This window comes from Anopheles arabiensis, chromosome 2, assembly GCF_016920715.1.
Source record: "Anopheles arabiensis isolate DONGOLA chromosome 2, AaraD3, whole genome shotgun sequence".
NCBI classification, from domain to species: domain Eukaryota; kingdom Metazoa; phylum Arthropoda; class Insecta; order Diptera; family Culicidae; genus Anopheles; species Anopheles arabiensis.
In genome coordinates this window covers 105,963,551-105,981,573 of record NC_053517.1, presented here as the reverse complement: position 1 = coordinate 105,981,573, position 18,023 = coordinate 105,963,551, and the positions used below count along the sequence as shown (strand labels likewise).

General features: G+C 44.5%; 1 protein-coding gene across 5 annotated transcripts in view; it reads left to right on the top strand.

Annotated features, from left to right (window-relative positions):
• Nucleotides 1-14,292, top strand: part of LOC120898888 (RING finger protein nhl-1) — a 45,669-nt gene extending 31,377 nt beyond the window's left edge. For 4 of the 5 annotated variants that reach the window (XM_040305360.1, XM_040305363.1, XM_040305362.1 and 1 more), the window contains 2 exons: nucleotides 13,558-13,779; nucleotides 13,857-14,292. In XM_040305360.1, the coding sequence (XP_040161294.1) occupies nucleotides 13,558-13,771 (214 nt within the window). In that variant the 3' untranslated portion in view covers nucleotides 13,772-13,779; nucleotides 13,857-14,292. The remainder of the gene's footprint in view (nucleotides 1-13,557; nucleotides 13,780-13,856) is intronic. The other variant, XM_040305364.1, reaches the window with a different exon arrangement.
• The last annotated feature ends 3,731 nt before the right edge of the window (nucleotides 14,293-18,023 follow it).

Below are 18,023 nucleotides of genomic sequence, written 5' to 3'. Positions count from 1 at the left end.
GCCCATCGCTTAACGATCGCTGTACTTGTCCATCTTCATTTGCGGCTCCCTTTACTAGCGGCTCTTTCCCCGTCCGGACGCGGAGGAGTGGCGTATCAGTTCCAATCGAGAGCAAAAAGAAAAATGTGCGCCTCCTTGTTGAACAGAACCAATTGTGCTGATTGCTGATAGTGAGGTTGCTTCATTGCCCCGTTTTAAATGCACTGGAGCTATTATGTAACATTAAAGCTCTTTCTTCGCAAGTGTAAGCAATGACACAGTTATAGTGATGAGATAATTTAATAGTAAAATAAACCAAAGAACGGGAAGTTTTGGAGACAATAAAACCTTTCATCGTATAAACCTTTTTTCTGCCCTCAAACGCACTAAGAGTTGCTTCATGTTTGTTATCGTTTCACGCCCGCAGGGAACTGGTGGAATCCTTTCGAAGGAATCCCATTCCTTTTGATGATCCCATCCTGTGTCCGTGTGTGTTGTTGTGCCATCCGAGCTGTCCTTGTGCTTGTATCGGTCTATTTGTTCAATGTTTACCACTTAAAGTGACACAAAAAATGACATTTTTGCTGAAAAACACGTGCCACCTTTGCTGGTTGTCGTGTGAAAAACGAACTTTAAAGCCACTCACTATCAAAATGCTACTTTTGTTGCTCCCACTGTCCCACACATTCAACCTTGACTTTTTACGTTTTATTAGATGGTAAATTGTGATTTTTCCAACATTATTTTTCTTGTAGGACTTTTTACGTCCTTTTTCATTTCCATTCTGTGGGTGTGTGTGTATGTGTTGGTAATGCTGGTTAAATGGTATCACGTACCAGCACCGTTGGGTTTGATTTATGCAACGTGTGAATCTCGCGTGGAAGCTGGGCCCACCACTGGGAGCCTTTTCTTTGCCCGCACAAATAAAATTGCCCTGCTCATCGCCCGACCACACAACACCCACCACACAGCGGTTAGCGGATGTCTGCGTTTGTAGTCCCTCGAGAGCGACTGGCAACCATTGGTTTATGAAGACACGCCCAGAGCCGACTGATGGGCCAAACAACATCTGAGCGGAGCAGGCACAAAGTTTAGAACCCCACGGTTCAGTTCAGAACGGTATCAGGCGTAACCGGCGCCAGCGTTCACGACGACGTGCCCTGTGTTTATCATTCTTCCTTCCACAACGCTCCGTTTAGCGGGCTAAATCGTGTGTGAAAGTTTCGCCGGCAGCACTGTGCGATGTATTATTTAGCGAGCGAGTCGGCCGTGTCTCGTGCGGTGGTCGAAACTTTTCCTCTGACATATTAACTCTGCCAAGTATCCGCTCATTAGCGGAAGAAGCTGCTAACGTCTCGCACGTTACAGCGGGGTGGATTGCACTGGTCGAATAAAACTCACCCCCCGCCCCCTGGTGGGCTGAGGAGGGCTCTGTTTTGATGATTAATTTAGCAGTTGCGGATAAAGTTTTTGAAAAGCACGGTTAAAATTATTTATTCCTCGCCAGCAATTCATTACACTCTGGTGGGGGGCCGATGGAAAGGGAAGAAAACTTTCATCCAAAGTGAGCAACAGAGCGCGAGAGAGAGAAAACAGTGGAAAAAAAGTGCACAGTGTGATGGTTGGGCAGGAGCAAAATTATGCCATAACCTTGTTTGCGCTTGACGGGCGAGTTGAGCGATGAGAGATAGGAAAATTGAAGTGTAATCAAATAAGAAAACCTCTACAGCCTCTCTACGAGAAGGATTCTAAGCGGTGCGGACGGGAAGGGAAGGAGAGAACGTTTCATCAGCCCCGGATTTGTCGTTGATGATTGAAAGTAGTACGAGTAAATGTTGACGAGCATCTGATTCGGTGAATGGTTCTGGGCGATTTGGCAGAGCAGTGAAAACTATTGGGTGTTCGCAAAAGTTGGTGAGAAAAGGAAGCTTTCGAGTGTTATTTGAAATATCTTCCATTTTCCTAACAAAACACTCTCAATTGACTTATTAACAACAAGATTGAAGTCTGTTAATGTTATGATTTTCCTTTAAATGTAACCACAATAACATGTTATTTACATAATTTATCGTAAAAGATAAATTGTTTGGAAATTATTTGCTGGAAAAAATGGCTCTACAAATATTAAGATAGAGCAAAATATAGTTGAAATGAAATGAAGGAGTAGTTTTAGTTGCTGCTCTTATCCTAATGCGCTGGAACGTCAATTTGCCCTCTCTCCTTATATCCATGTATCTTACTAGCTCATTTCATAATTAGATAAAAAACAGAAATAATATCAAATACATCTCCAAAAACATCAGAAAATGCTTTCAAGGGTTCAGTTTTTAGAATTAAGAAACATATTCATTCTTCAAATTGATAGCCGTACAATTCAAAAAATAGAGAAGCTTCTTTGGATAACTACACTGAAACTCGTAAAAAGGACGAACGTTCTGTCAAGTCGATAAAAGCAAGTTGAAGAAATCTTCTTAACAGTCATACAGATTAGATGAAACTAACTGTTACAGCATATGCAAATGATCCTTGTGTGTTAATATGCTGTTAAGACCAAAGTAATAAAAAAGCATTAAACTTCATTTCCTTCATCATTGAATGCACACTGAGGCTCGATTCAATTACATCCATCATCACCATCGATGCTCACCGGATAACCTTACATTCAACCTCAGCCCTTTTTTCCTTTTAAGGGAGGGGGGAGGAGTGGGGGCCATCCCAAGTGTCCGAGCCCTTATTTGCCAAACGAGATATACCAATTCAGCAAACCATTCCCAGGATCATTCCGATTACAATCACATAAAATAACATTAATTTCATTTGCGCGCACACACACACTCCCAGATACATACAATTCCACTCTAGAAAACGAATCCGTACTTTAGAAACTCCCCTCAGGGATCTTGGGCACTCCCTGGACGGTGACATTTTATCACGAACGGTGCCAAAAATGAGATTCTCTTCGGCTGCTACTGCTGCCTGTCTGCCTTTTGCGTACCCACAGCGAGACCCGAGGAGAGCCATACCTCCCACTGGTGTTGGAGCGGGGAAAGGGAAGGTTTTTGGGGTAGGGCGTCCGGGCGGGTGGCGGGGTAGGATTAAAATGAAAATGTTGTACCACCGCACGATAAATGTTTTGCTTCCGGGCGGTGGGGAACGAAGGTGGCTGGCCACGGCTTGTTTGGGGTTGACCATTGCTCGGGAAGGCACACAGGAATGCATTTCCCGAACGCGACGGGAAGGAGGGAGGAAAGCGAAGGAGCACAATCCAATGCCATGCCGTTGCATACCGAACCCGAGCATGTCGCATGTTGAATGTTAGCATTCCTGTCCAGCCGAATGAAAATGGGAATGGGGTTTTTTAGGGCTGTAGTATTGGGAGATGATTGCATTGCACACTCGTCCCAGGTAAGATGAAGGTCCAAAGGTCGCTCAGAAGGTGGAACACACACACAGCGGAGTGTCCTGAAGCCATCTTTGGTGGAATTTTAAAAGGACCTTCGTGCGAATAAAAAGCACGAAACAGGGCCACATTGAAGGATCAAAGCAAGGTCGCAACCACTCCCCCCAAAAAGGTAAAAAGAGAATTTGAAGCACTCCTGCACGTGATAAAATCACGCCAACGTCGCCGGCAAATTGTTCCTACGTGCTGTTGGTCGGTGGGGGTCTCGCTTGTGATTCCGACTTCTGACATTCAGATTGGAACAGGATTCTCGATTCTAAAGCGAATACAACTCGCAAAGCACCGAAGCGGTGTCAAAAAGTCAGCCAGTCTGTCGTCATCGTGCTCATCACCTTGTCTCATTGTCACCTTGCACCCCTCTCCCGTGAGAGAGGGGTTTGGTGGTGAGGAAATTGTACACCCGTACATCAAAGACGTGCCGGAATGCTGGTGCAGAAGTATTCTTGGGGACGATGGTGTCTCCTGCAGTATTTGCTGGAGCTTGGCTGCGGGCTGGTCGACCAGCCGTTCCGTTCGTCTTTCTGACACATACACACCGGAACCGGAACCATTCAAACGCTGGTTTGAACGTGGTGATGGTAGTGGTGATGGTGCAGTTTTCTCACTTGGAAAATGTGTTTGCATGTGCAAGTAAATTATGCACCCGAGGGCAGCAACCATGCACACTTGTGTCAATGTTATTCCACAGCTAAGCTTTATGTCTGGGGTGATGTACTAGCATCACCACCATCCCTTACGTACCTTCATGGGCAAGCTGCAAAGCACTGGGGGGGGGAACTCAAACACACCAGCACAGAACCAGCTTTCCCGGGACGCAAGGTGACACTTGTGTGTATGTGTACGTGTGGCTTGTTCGATTACACGCGACGCTGAGCGCGCCCCGTACGTGTGGGTCGGGAGGGGAGGGGGGCCTGCACTTAATTTACCCCGACCGACCAGGGCCGTGTCTCATGTTTTATCTCATCAATTTTGAGCTTCAATTAGTGGCCTTTATAAACATGTGCTTGTGAAAATGAAACCTTGGTTAATGTCGTTTTGCAAAATAATGGTTTTGCTGCTAACGGAGCAAAGGAGCGTGCAGGTGAAGTGGACCCTCCGTGTCGTAGCACAGTCGCTGGCCGTTGGGAAGCCGTGTCACTGGGTGGTGAAGGAGGGATTAGTTAGTTTAACAAGATTTTGTGCTGCTATAATTTGCTACCAAACCTGACAGGTAGCACGGGGTGAACGCTGTGGACAATGATGATTATCTGGTGGATGGTTTAGATTAGACCGGCTCATTGACGATGTACACATTACACGATGCATGTCGCAAATTGGCACGAAGGTTGGAAGTGTTTATGGTGGAGTAGTTAATTGAGTGTTTGTTGGGAATGATTCGATTAATGGTACATGATACATTGGGATTGGTACATGACTGCATGTCGGAAGATCGAGCGTCTTCTTACTGATTTTGTTCCAGCGCAGCCATTATTTACGTTCCTTGTTGCTCCATACTTAATCTTATTAGGAGTTTATATTCGTAATTTCACACAGTTCTTCTATAAAGAGTGTAAACTGTATGTAAAACTAGTAACTGCTGTTCTGTTCTAGATACTTTAGCGTGAGCTACGTTTCAAAATGAATCCATTTTGCAGCTTTGTTCATTGGATTGTTGCACGGCTTTCTATACAAGTTAACCTGTTCTTCGTATTCCCCGTAATGTGTAGCTAACACTTAGAGCTGCCAAACCCATATTGGTGTAAAATGATTGAGACGAACTTACAACCAAAGTGGCAAACACATTTTTTTCATTTCTTAAGGGCCAGGTTAGAAAGCATCCAGACGGGTTTATGGTTGGGATTTTGGGCACCTTCATGGATAAGAATTGATTTATTAATTTAACATACTATCTGCAATGCCTCTTATAGGACCAAAAACAACACAAGAAAGATTTTTGTACAGGTTTCAACTTTGAGGCTCATTACAGCTATAATATATCGCCTCCTAGAGCTAATACTCAAGAGCTTCTAATGTCTTAATGTACTAATTAGTACAATTATGTGAATTCTGAGCTGATTCGTGAATTATATGCAAGTGTATGTCTCATACACCACATACCAAATTCATAAATATCAGCAACGAGTCGCAAAGAATACAAAAACAGCGCCTGTTTGTTAATCGCTCCACATTTCTGTCCAAACCACGCACATCAATGTCACTCTGCGAATATTGCGATATTGAGTGCAAAACGTTCCGTTTAAAGTTTGCTCCAAATTAAACCAGACACGCAGCTCTTTATGATCTGAAACTCACCATCACTCTCTCACACACACACACACACACACACACACACACACACACATACACACTTTATTTTGCACCGTTCAGTTTGGATCATCATCAGCATAACGGGGCTATCTGTTCGCTCCTTCCCATTCCCATTCCGGAACGTGCATATCTGTCAGCTACGTGTCAATCAGCCAGCTCACGCATCTGGTGTAAGTGAATGTACAGTGTAATGCAAACAGCGCAACAAAAAAACACCCCCAAAAAAGGATGCTACCATCTTCCCAAACCAGGCTCGAGCTAAACGCGTTTCGTTCGTGGAAAATTGGCAAGCAGCAGGACCGCGCATCAGCCTTCCACGAACGTACTGTATTCCCTTCTGCTCTCGTTTTTGCCTTTGTCTTTTCGCTTCACCTCACTTGTCATGTTTGTGCACCACCGGAAGTGTGCCCTAATGCACGCTGGGTGTGTGTGTGTTTGCTACTGACGGAATGTTTTTTTTTTTATCAAATCCTTCCTTTTTTTTGCGCGACAAAGAGGTGGAAAAAAGTGTCTACCATTGAAGACACCAACCCACAGAAGCGCCAGAAGCAGATGATATGCCGATGTACAATGCGCGCGTGATGGTGACGGCCATTGTTCATAAATTAAACTAAACTAACCCCCGTTGCTTTTTTGCAACACTTGACGCGCCACCTTTTGGCGGAGATTTATCATCCCGTAGCTTTGTTAGCGTGCGGCCACCTTGGCGTCCATCATTCACATCATTCGGCAGCAGTGTTTGCGCGCTCCGAAAACGGCGAGTTTCAGGTGACCTCCTCCGAACGCCGAATGTACAGCTTCGACGAAACTCTTTCCCCAGTGCTGGATAGAGAAAACCCGCCGCCGGCAGCACGGGTAAATTGGTTCCAAGAAGTGGGCACTAGAAACTCGTCGCATCGCTGTGCAACAGCTCCTGATCGCACCAAACAACAAATCATTCAACCCGGTACCGAAGAGGTGTACTGTGCTGATGTTGCCATGCCAACATCGAGTCGCTTGTTTCGTGGGATTGGATTTTGACACTTTTCTTCTCAATTAACGAGTACTCATTCCCCTCAGGAGAGGGATTGTATCAAAACACAGAAGCCCCCGTCTCGCCCGTTCTCAACCGGAGCGAAAAAAAACCCCAAGTGGAAGCTATTTTAATTGCCTTTATTTTGTTCGTTCGATTCGCTGGAATTTATGCGATACTGCGATACTGCCGCAGGGCCGCAGAGTTCAGCGTCTCAGCGACTCCGGGGCCTCTCAACAGGGAAAAGTGTAACAGATTTTTCATCCCCGTGTAATTAAAAGCAATCAATTCGTCCAGATGCTACGACTGATTGATGTCGATTGACGCGGGTGCAGGGGATGTCGATGGTTCCTTTGCAATGAATTTCGACGTGAACCATGGTTGGGGTTGAAATTCTTTGACTTTGACCGTTGTTTCGTCAACTCGTTCCTTCAAACATTGCAAAATATTTACTTGAATAAACCATAACAAGAACTGTTTGTAGCACAATTTTGCCAAGAAACGATGTTTAGATGAGTTTTTAGCTGCTGTGTTGTTGCAATGAGTAATTTCTGGATATTTCACGTTGATCAGAACACGTCTTTCAGGTAAAGTTGTTTTCAATTAGGTCGAAAATCAATCTGGAGGAGCGTCGAAAGTTAGAAAACAGTAAAAGTGATAAAATCAAATGAAAAGCACACTTTGAACAAAACTTTTTATACAAAACTGTGTAAAGTTTCTTGAAGAAGAGGTAACAAACCCCTCGATATTGGTTTGTTTCTTCAGTCGAAACTCTACTACGATCAGCGCCATCAAAGAGGATCAACAACACATCCATCCGTATGCTATCAAGTGTGCCTAATTATAGTGTTTTTGGTCTATTTTGGAAACGAAACTTTCCCCTCACGAGAAAGTTTCACCTCACAGCGGAACAAGTCAATTGGAAGTATGAATGATGGGGGTCGGTAACCAGGCCCTGTGCTCATGTTGTGTGCTAGCAAACTGTGTAATGTTAGTGTTTAGCCACATGATTGGTAAGCCACGGAAGCGATGGTTTGCCGGAACTGGAAAACCCCTTTTTCTCCGCAAAAAGCTTGTTTCTTTCTCTGCCGGAAAGTTACAGCAAAAGGTGGTCGAGACATGAGTCGATCAGACCACCACACGTTGGTGTTGGTGCTGATTGTCCGAAAAGGGGATCAACCGCCCGCCCTGCTCTCAAAGGCAATACAGGGAAGAAATTTATGTAGAGGTTAATGTCGGTATCCATGCAATAGATTGAACCGATGCCAGAGGTCAATGTATGAGGCTCTTCTCGGAAGCTAGTGTTCCGGGAGGGTGTTCCCTCTTTTGATTGGTTTTGTAAGCAATCTTTTCTAACGCTTAAGAGCCGTTTTTATAGAGGTTAGAGTGTGTTGAAAAATAATTCACAAATCACTAAAACAGGCAATTGTGAAGAAGGCAAACGCTGGCCAAGCATCACCATCAATTAAGCAGCAAACAACTCAAACACACACACACACATATACATTATCTTTAATGCTTTTAAAAATATGTCTCCCAGCCCGTCAGAAAATTTTTGAGCAAGACTTTCAATTACAACATTTTCCGCATATTTCTCACTCCGCCATCAATCTTAGCCAACCCGGTGAGTGAAGTGCCTTGATGCTGGAGGTGGGGGGAAAGCGAACCTACAAAGCATCGAGAAAAATATTTTTATCGAAACATCCGCCCTTTCACCTCCTGCTAGCCTTGGTGTTCTCCCGTTCTATAAGAACCTAAAACCCCTCCCACCAGCTCGGTGTCAGCTGTTGGTTGGCTGATGCCTGCCGTTTGTTTATTAATTTTCCGCCAAATTACAACACATGTCCTTCCTGGGTGGGTGTCTTACGCATTCTTTCGGCTGCTTTAGCATAAATCGTGACCCCTTTCTCGGCTGTGCCTCCGGGGAGGGTGCTACAGCATCCGGGAGCGACGGGTGCGAACAGTTTTGTCACCGCACCCAAGAAGCCTGCCTGCTGTCCTTCGAGTGTCCTTAGGTTCGGCAACATAATCCCTTCCGCTGTGCCTCGGACGTGCTCATCTTCTTTTTTTTCTTTCTTTTTTGCCTGCGCCGCGAATCATTGCCGTAGCAAAACGATAAACGATAGCGAACGAACGAACGAACGAACGATCCGGCTTTTCCACCCCACGCGGGAAACGGGCAATGGAATCTCATTAGGGCTCGAGCGGAGAAAAGAAACTTTGCCCTATAAGGAGGCAAACAGAGAGAGAAAGAGAGGGAGGAAGAGACCCAAGCTCGGACAGCTCGCACCATTTCCTTCGACCCAATGCGTGCGTGTGCGTGGTGCTCGATCGATCGATCGATCATTTCAGCATTCCAATTATTTACGATTTCGCCTCTACCGAAACGGTGCGCGGGGCGCGTTCAAGCAATAGCAGGTCAAAACATAAGTTCAACATAAGTTGACTATCGGTGGGGCCATTTTTTGGGGGGCAAACTTCTTCCCGCTCCATCCCCGGCGGAGTGCGAGTTTTTGCTCTGTCCGTGCCACACTGTGTATTTGTGTTCTGGCTTGACGGCTTTTTTTGTGTGTGAGCTATAGCTCCGTGGTGTTATTATTCTGCTTTCTGTGGCAGAATGGTTTGTCATTTGATGGGTTCTTGGGACCGAAGTAGCTTAATGTCGATGTTTGATGGATTGCTTTTGAAAACCTTTTTCCGGGAATATTGTTATTGGCACACAGCCGGCGCGGATTACGGCAAGTGTTGAACGAGAAAGTTGAAATCGGAATCATTAAGAGTCGTTTTCGTTGCCTTCGGACCATTCGCTGGTTGGTTTGGTTTTATGGTTTTGTGACTTTCGGTTAAAGCGTGCTTGAAATATGTCCAACATAGTTTCACACAACACAGTAAGAATGTTTTCCAGCTCAACAATTTTATCGCACCTAATTCCACTCCGGCACGATAGCCGCTTCATCACATCGCAACGAAGTAATCAAACTTTCCGATCCGATCTTAATTCCATTCCAGCGAGACTTTGCAGCTCATAATTATTCTCTTGCCTCATCAGCCATTACATAATCTTGGTATCGATGCTTCGCAATCAAACCCGAACCGGCTTAAGCCTCATTCTAGCCCCCCGGATCAAACGCTCCACCTCCCTCGTGGCCATCCGATAAACAAGCACGGCCACCGACAATTTGCAAACGCGCTTGTGCCGTGTGCTGTGCTCCGGGTACTCACTTACCAAACACTCCAGCAAACTTTAATTACAATTCAAACCCAGGACACGATGACAGGCCGCAGCGCAATTGCATACGAAATCTAATTGCTGACTCGCCGACAAAAGTCCTCCCAATCATACTGCCCATCCTTCACTCTATCTGTCTCTCTTTCTCTCTCCCTGTCTTACTCTTTCATGCACTCTTCTCTTCTTGAAAGTCCGCATCATCGGTTGGCGACAGCTCGGTTCGTCCATCATCATGCCTGCTGCTCCAGCCTGAGCAAATTATAGTTTCTGGGAAAGTTTTACAATTACGCCCGCATCCCAGTTATGTCCCGTTTGGTCTGTGTGTGTTTCTGTGTACCATGGCCATCCGGCACACCATCCCGAATGACGCAATGACTCTGCTGCTCCTTTCAGCTGGCACTCACAAGCGCGCCTCGCTCGACGAATGAAGCAATATTCGCACAAAACTGCTGACTTGCTGCGACCACACGGCCTGTGACTCTCTGGCCCTTACAAGCTTCACTTGAGAACCCCCTCTACTAGCGGGCCGACATGGTGGCCGACCACCAGCATCGGTTCAAAAATGAATGATTTATTAAATTTGGAAAATAATTTGATCCATCGCTCGCTTATTCCATTTCGGATTTCGGCAAAGATCAAACGCTTTGGCGGTGCCGGTTCCTGGTGCCACTTTGGAGCTGCAGTTGGGAACGTTTCTGGGTGTGGGAAGTGTGACACCGACCCTGCACCTCCCAGATATAGATCAATATTGGATATACAACAGGCAGCATTAAGGCAGCGTCGGTGTGCAGCTTCCAATTCCAATGAGCCCACATCGGGGAAACACTCTGATTGGCATCTATCGCGGGCGCACTTCTGTTTTATTCCTTCAGAGGGATAGGTTTTGACGCGGATTTCGTGGAAAATAAGAGACAGACGCGTGGCTGTACGCTGCCTTAAACGTACAAATTCGGTTCCGACGGCAACGCTTCTATAGAATGTATCAAAATATGGATGATGATGGGCAGAAGCTTTGGCAAAGTGACGCAAAGATATAATACGCTGAGGGCTACCATTATCGTGGCTGTTGAGGAAGGCGGGAAAACTTTTCCAACACGGTTGCTAGGGAAACTGTCGCCTGAAAACGAGACATGTAGCATTACAACACACACACACACGCCCTCACACAATGGCACAGGTTCGATGGTATAATGGGTTTAAACTTTTCCTTAAAGCGTTGACTCTCTTGGCAGTTCGTGTGTAATACTGTGAGTGTAACCTAAGAATGATAAGGGGATTTTTTGTTGGTCGAATTACTGAGCGAGATTAAGAAAGCGTAGGAATGCTTAATAACATTTACTGAACCCATTGGATCGATTTTTTTTTGTTTAATTGAGCAACGCAATAAATATGGAAGAGATGCAACACAAAACGACAAAAAATCCTATTAAACCTATTTACATTTGCAAGGAATGTTTATATACTTGAACCTTATTTTGGACTATGATAGACTTTCTAACTATTTTTACCCAAGCTATCGAGGAAATTTTGAACAATTATGATGAAGTAATAGGTAGAGTAGAGTGGTAATTGTGAAGTAGAGGTCATAGGTAATTTTTTTGAAGAGACGAATGATGCCAATCGGCTCAAACTCTGTTCAAAAATAAACAAAAAAGGTCATTTTTTGCTTAAAGTATAAAGATTAACATTATTTGTTGAGCATTATTCCTTTTTGAATAGAAGCTTTTGTCAAATGAGCCACAATTGCACTCATTTAAATCATTTAATGAAAAAACTCCCCTTACCAAGCAAAAATACGCCCCATCCCCCCATCCAAAAAGTATCAAACCAAACACAATTTCCACTAACAAAAGAAAAGCTACATTTGTACAGCGTTGCTCCCGTTTTGTACTTCGGATGCCTTTTTTCGTGGAAAAACGCTTCAGGAAAATTACTTCGCCTACCCACGGCAACATTGCTGGATGACGGATTGCATGCTGAATGTTGCCACCGCACGGCATCTGGGATGTGGATTCTTGTAGTTTTCGCTCCCGCACTTTCTTCCACCGCTCCATCACGATCTCGATTCTCTGGAGGTGAGAATTTTTGCTCCCATCGCCAGCAAAAAAAAGCAACAAAACTAAGACAAAAAAAGGAAACAAGAAACATTGCTCGAATGATTGATGATTGTCATTGGCGTTTAATTTCGTTAAACGTGTTTCCGCACACGCACGGCCACCAGTGGCCGGTAGTTGTGTCCATCCCACACGCAAATTGTATTGGAAATTCAATCACGAATAAACGCAAAAATTCGGGCAAAGGCCGGCCAAAGCACAATCGCGACCATGCGGCATGGGATGAGGTGTGCTCAAGAATGTGGCAAACAAGGGCACTCGTATAACAATACGCAATGGAGTTTTTTTGTTTTGTTTGTGTCTCCCAAGTTGCGTTGTTGCTGCGAAATTGTTCACAAAATAATGCCACGTGTTGGGCGTCAATGAGAAGAATGAGAAGCTGAGGGACCCTTCCATCCCAGCATACCGCTCTAGAATGCGCCCTCTGTCTATCCGTTTTATGTGTACGCTTTCTACGAATAGGGCAGAAAGAACGCACTTTGCTCATTTGGTATCTGTCCCCTTGTCACCGTTTTGGTAACGTTGTTTTGGCCACGCGTCTTTTTTATGTGCTTTCCCAAAATCCGTGGATAACATGAAGCTATTTACATTGCAAAACGGAAGCTGAGCTGCGTTCGACCAGGCACCGAAGCAGCTCCCGACCCCGACCACGGACTGATCTAATTTGTGGGATAATTGAATTTGGCTTTTGGAAATTATTTCCACCCACTTTTTGCCATGGTTCATCATGTCATAGATCCCACACAGACACACACGCACACTCTGTCCCAAACAGTTGGCTGGACGAGGGTGTTACAATGCGAACACAAAACAATTGTCGCTTTTCCGATGACATTTTACTCGTTCTGTAAGTGTTGTAAACGTTTCTTGGAGGACAATATAGACAGTGGGTTGCTCTAAGCATTGATTCGTTTTCTTTGTCGAATTTGAAGCATGGCAGTTTGATAGACATTAATCCAACGAGGGAAAGATTAAGGGACGCCTGGTCAGCTACGGGTACGATAAGACGATTCGTTTGATTGAGTTTGCCGTTATCAGTTTGTATAACTTTCACCAGAGACATCTAGAAGATTCGAATGATTTTGCTGAAACTTTGTCTTTGAATGACTTTGAAGCATATTAAACACAGCATTTAAAACGGGCTCGAACTACTGCTCGGTTGCAAACAGAGTTTCATCCGCTATGAGTACATAATTTGACGGATAGATGGCGCTGTACTGTCTTCGTTAGGGCCACTGTTTCTGGCCGATATGAGAGCTTAAATTTCAAATCAATTAATTTAATTGTTACCCTTCTGTGATTGAATTGATGAAACCGTTTTCTCTTAACTTTACTTTGAATAGTAAAATATTTTTATATACAACTGTATGTTAAATTTAAACTCCAATCTAGCTATGCCGCAAACAACCTTTTAATATTCTCTCGCTCTATTTTGTGTGTGCTTTCTTCTCCCTAGGGGCGTTGCGGTGGACGATCAGGGCTACATCTGCGTCGCCGACTCGGGTAACAACCGCATCCAGATCTTCCACCCGGACGGCAGCTTCCTGCGCGCGTTCGGCTCGTGGGGTTCGGGCGACGCCGAGTTCAAGGGACTCGAGGGCGTTGCGATCATGTCGAACGGCAACATCCTGGTGTGCGATCGGGAAAACCATCGTGTGCAGGTGTTTTAGTGTGACGGGTAAGGGGCCGGTGATCAGCAAATGCTTCCTTACAAGAAGACTACCTTTAAATGCATTTATTATTCTTACGTTTTAGTTGTTCGAGGTTGCTGTGAAAGCGGCAATGGCGTACATTTGAGCGTTCATCAATGAAGTTGTCATCAAGTCATCAAAACGAATTGCTGCAACCGCACAGCGTTACACTTAAGCCGTATTTTGTGTCACCAACCCTTCCTTAGCCTAATTCGTTTCAAATTGTTCTCTTAATGTTTCATCGTTGCAAAACACCTTTCATTCGTATCACTAATAGGAATGGATGTTTGAAGCAGTTTACCGACAAATTCAACGTACACTCATCAACATAAGCACAGTGGAATATGTAATGCGCCCAATCGTTCGCTCGTAAGCTAATAAGCGGACGATGGTTTAATATGACGGTAATGGTTGAACGTTACATTACCGCTAGTGGTGGCTTTTTGCTAGATAGTTAGATGGAAATAAAGGTTTTTTCTCTTCTTTGTCTGAAGTTTTCATCGCCGGCTGTCGTGTTTGCTGTCCTGTGCCTTGCACTCCCTTGCGCGAAAGAAACGTGGCAAAGCGGTAGGGGAAATTCAATCAGCTCGCCCGACCACGAGCCAAAAATTTGCATCGACGAAATTCAATATCAGCGGCAGCGTGAAGCGGATTTCGATTGGTTGCTATCGCAACCGGTCGCTTCGAGCGATGCGTTTGCGCTCGATTACTTTTATCCCTGATCGCCGGCACGGCCACTTACCGCAAACGCAAGGATGTGTGCCGCAGGTTTGGACTTTTGGGATACGGGTATACGCTTGACAAACGAGCTCTGCAATGCCGCAAAACTGGCGGGTTATTGAGTGGCTGCCCAAAGTTGACCATATAGCGTGCATGAGTTTTGGTTGCGGATAGTTTGTATCTACATGCGCAACCAAAGGATTCTACAGCAACATCTATTCGCAACACGCAAACCAACATTTGATATCTGTTTGACAGATTGCTTAATAAGTGGTCACAGATAGATTGTCTTTTGTCAGCCATGGTTCATACATGTTAATTGGCAAACCAGAATCAGATTGCAGTACTGTCAATCATTTCAAAATGCAACTCAAAACATCCGAACTACGTTTTGTACACAAATTTTGTAGCCATTTAGGTGTGTTCTCTTTTTTGGCTGCATCTCTTATACATTGGGAAATTTTAATCACCCGTCAATTAAATCGGTTCTAAAATTTTCCTCCTGAAGGATACCATCACACGTCACGCTGGATGAAAACTTTTGATACTTCACCATACTTTTCCATGCTTTCATGCACATACTTTTGGCAAAATTTTAGACCCTCAATAGAGCGCATTTACCTTTTGTTAAGGGGGAGCAGCCCGCTGTACAAAAGCATGCAGCACGGCAACAAGAACCGACCGAAAAAAATGAAAAGGAACCACATATTAATCAACTAAACTTTTGCAACTGAATGATTGCCGCACACTGATGTGAGTTGTTGAGACTGGTTGAGACTTTTGTGATGGATGCCTGTTGGAAAGAAAGGGGAGAAATCGGCAAAAACGGGAACCAAAAAGGCTTTTCTGTCGGACATCTGCTTGTATCGCTCCGTACTGAGCTTTGGCAAGGTTGAGGCGAGTAATGCGTTGTACAATAAGGTAATGCAAAAAAAAAAAACGCAAGGTACACCCATTCAGAAAACATGTTTAATTTGGAAAAGTGCAGCAGTTCCCAGAACTCTATTCGATTCCTACAATATCAGCTTCCAGCATACGGAAAGCATGGGAAAGCTTTGCGATGACGCAGCGCACGGTACGATATTTTTGTTGATGCAAACCGGCATAGCTATGGTTTGTGCACAACAGTCGTCTGGCCGGGGGTCTTATTATACGCTGAAAGTAAGGCGATGCTAGCAAGGAAATTGTTGCAACTAAACCTACACGCACAAGAACACACACACACACTAACACCGAAATTCATACCCGAATGCCATTTGCTTAGAAGCATCCGATGAGTCCGCTGACGCTGTGCGAAGTGATGCAGAAACGGATTCTCGCATGAGTACGTAAGAAACTTCCACTATTCCTTGTTTTTATCTCTAGCGATAGATGGACTGGTGCACAGGTAAATATACAACTGCAAACGCAATACGGCGTGCATTATACTGAGCAACATATTTTAATTTAAAGTTCGCTCTCGGTGCTAGACAAGCTTCACTGAACCATATCAAATACGGGTTGAAGGCTTGTGTACTCAAAATCATTTGCTTTCGTACTCTCTTCAGGAGAATAATCACGGTCTAAATTTATACATGTTTAGCTGTTGTATTGCAGTTTCTATTGCAGTAAGGTTGTGTGGTGCGTATTGCATACCTTCAGGCGCAAAACACGCATCGAGCTCCATGGAACGGGCATCTCTAAAAGTGAGTGTTCAATGAGTCAGTGAAATATATTGGAGCCCTTAGCTTTCTTTCAATGTGTATGCTGTACAATCATACTAATGGCAATAAGTTGAACAATCGTAATAATTAATGGAAAGGCATTTTGTAATGCTACAATGCTGCATAACACCATCGCAAAGAATGATGAAGTACTCGGTGGGTATGTAATTAACTATCAGGCACATTCTTTATTTCAAACCAGAACTTCCTTCCCGCAACATGCAATCCTTCTTACAATCCTAGCTCCAATCAATAGTTTCTCCAATTTCCCCTCAACATTCAACCATTATTGCTTGCCGTGCCCGGTAAGACACTCATCTGCCATCGTTGAATTGAACCTGCAAGCGCACAACCTACGTACAGCACACTTACAATTTCGATTGCGAATCGCGGAAAGCGCACAAAGCGCACAAACTATCAATCAATCGCGCTTGAATCAGAAGCATAAATTGACCGTTTTACAAATAAATTGCACTAAATTATGATTGCACACGCTGCTGCAAAGGAACGCGAGAACGGAAGAGCGATAAGTAGAGAGTGTGTGTGTGAGAGAGAGAGAGAGAGAGAGAGAGAGAGAGAGAGAGAGAGAGCGGGTAAGAGAAAGTGCGGAAGCGCACGATTACAGAGCACCATTCATTGAGCAGTGGTTAACGAGCCTAATGAAGGCGTATTCTTGTGCATTCTGTGGCGTCTCAAGCACGAGAACTTGACAGAGGCTAGCGGTAGGCGGAACTTTGGCGCGGAAAGACGACGTTTCCTTTTGGATGGTTCAATCGAGCCGTAATTCCAGTGCCAGTAATCGTGCCGCTTTTCATGATTCCGTTGCATGATTGCTTCCTCCCTGGAGGAGAATGTTGTATGCTGCGAAGGTGAACAGAGGATAAGAGGTTTTTCCTGTTTGATAGTTATCGTGTTTTCAGTGTGGTGAGTTCTTTCTTGTATATTCGCGACGGACGAAAGGCGAAAAGTTACAAACTACAATAATTGATATTTCCTTACAGATTGATGTGCCTGATCAAAAAGTGCCCAAAGAAAGAGGATAGCTAAATCAACATCCTGACAATTGAACATAACAACCACAATTGCGGATGCGTTATACTTAAAGCACTATCAGTAATCATGTGTAAAGTTTCAAATAAAAATCTTAAATATTTCCCTTTATCAAGCTTGACCAAGGATAAGTAAGTAAGTATCAAGCTTGACCATATGTACAAGTGTTTCATTCTATCTGCAAGTACAACCAAAGGATAAAAAGATGGTACAAATTCTGATATTGCAACGAGAAGCCTTTTTTCGATGAAAAAATTGTACTACAAAACTCTCCTTGTACAGTGAAGACCCGCCCATACAAGCATCGCAAAGCACGACGCAATATTCGAAATACAAAGCGCTTATGCAGTGCTGGTGCTGGCGAGCGATAAATTGCATCTCGCCCCAGCAGCAGGCTGGTTGGTAGGTGAAATGCAGAAAAGATGAACGAGTGTATGCAGAAGGAGGCTGTGTAATGGTCGGTAAGTGAAAAACACTTCAGACTCTAGACCAGGGTTCTGCACGTCCTTTGCCCGCCGATTCCGGCCGTAGGCACGATTAAGAGGCTGAAGTGCAGCAACGACAACAAAATAATGCAAAAAAAACGGAAAACAAGTAAAGCCTTGTCTGGTCGGACGAGGCACAAGCGTCGTTACCTCTCCGCGTCGGCAGAACCTTTCGGTGAATCGAAGATAACAAGCCCTAAAAAGCGTCTTTTTCAGACTCTTTTCACCCACAAACTCTCTCACACACACACACACCAGTACAAGAACGTGACG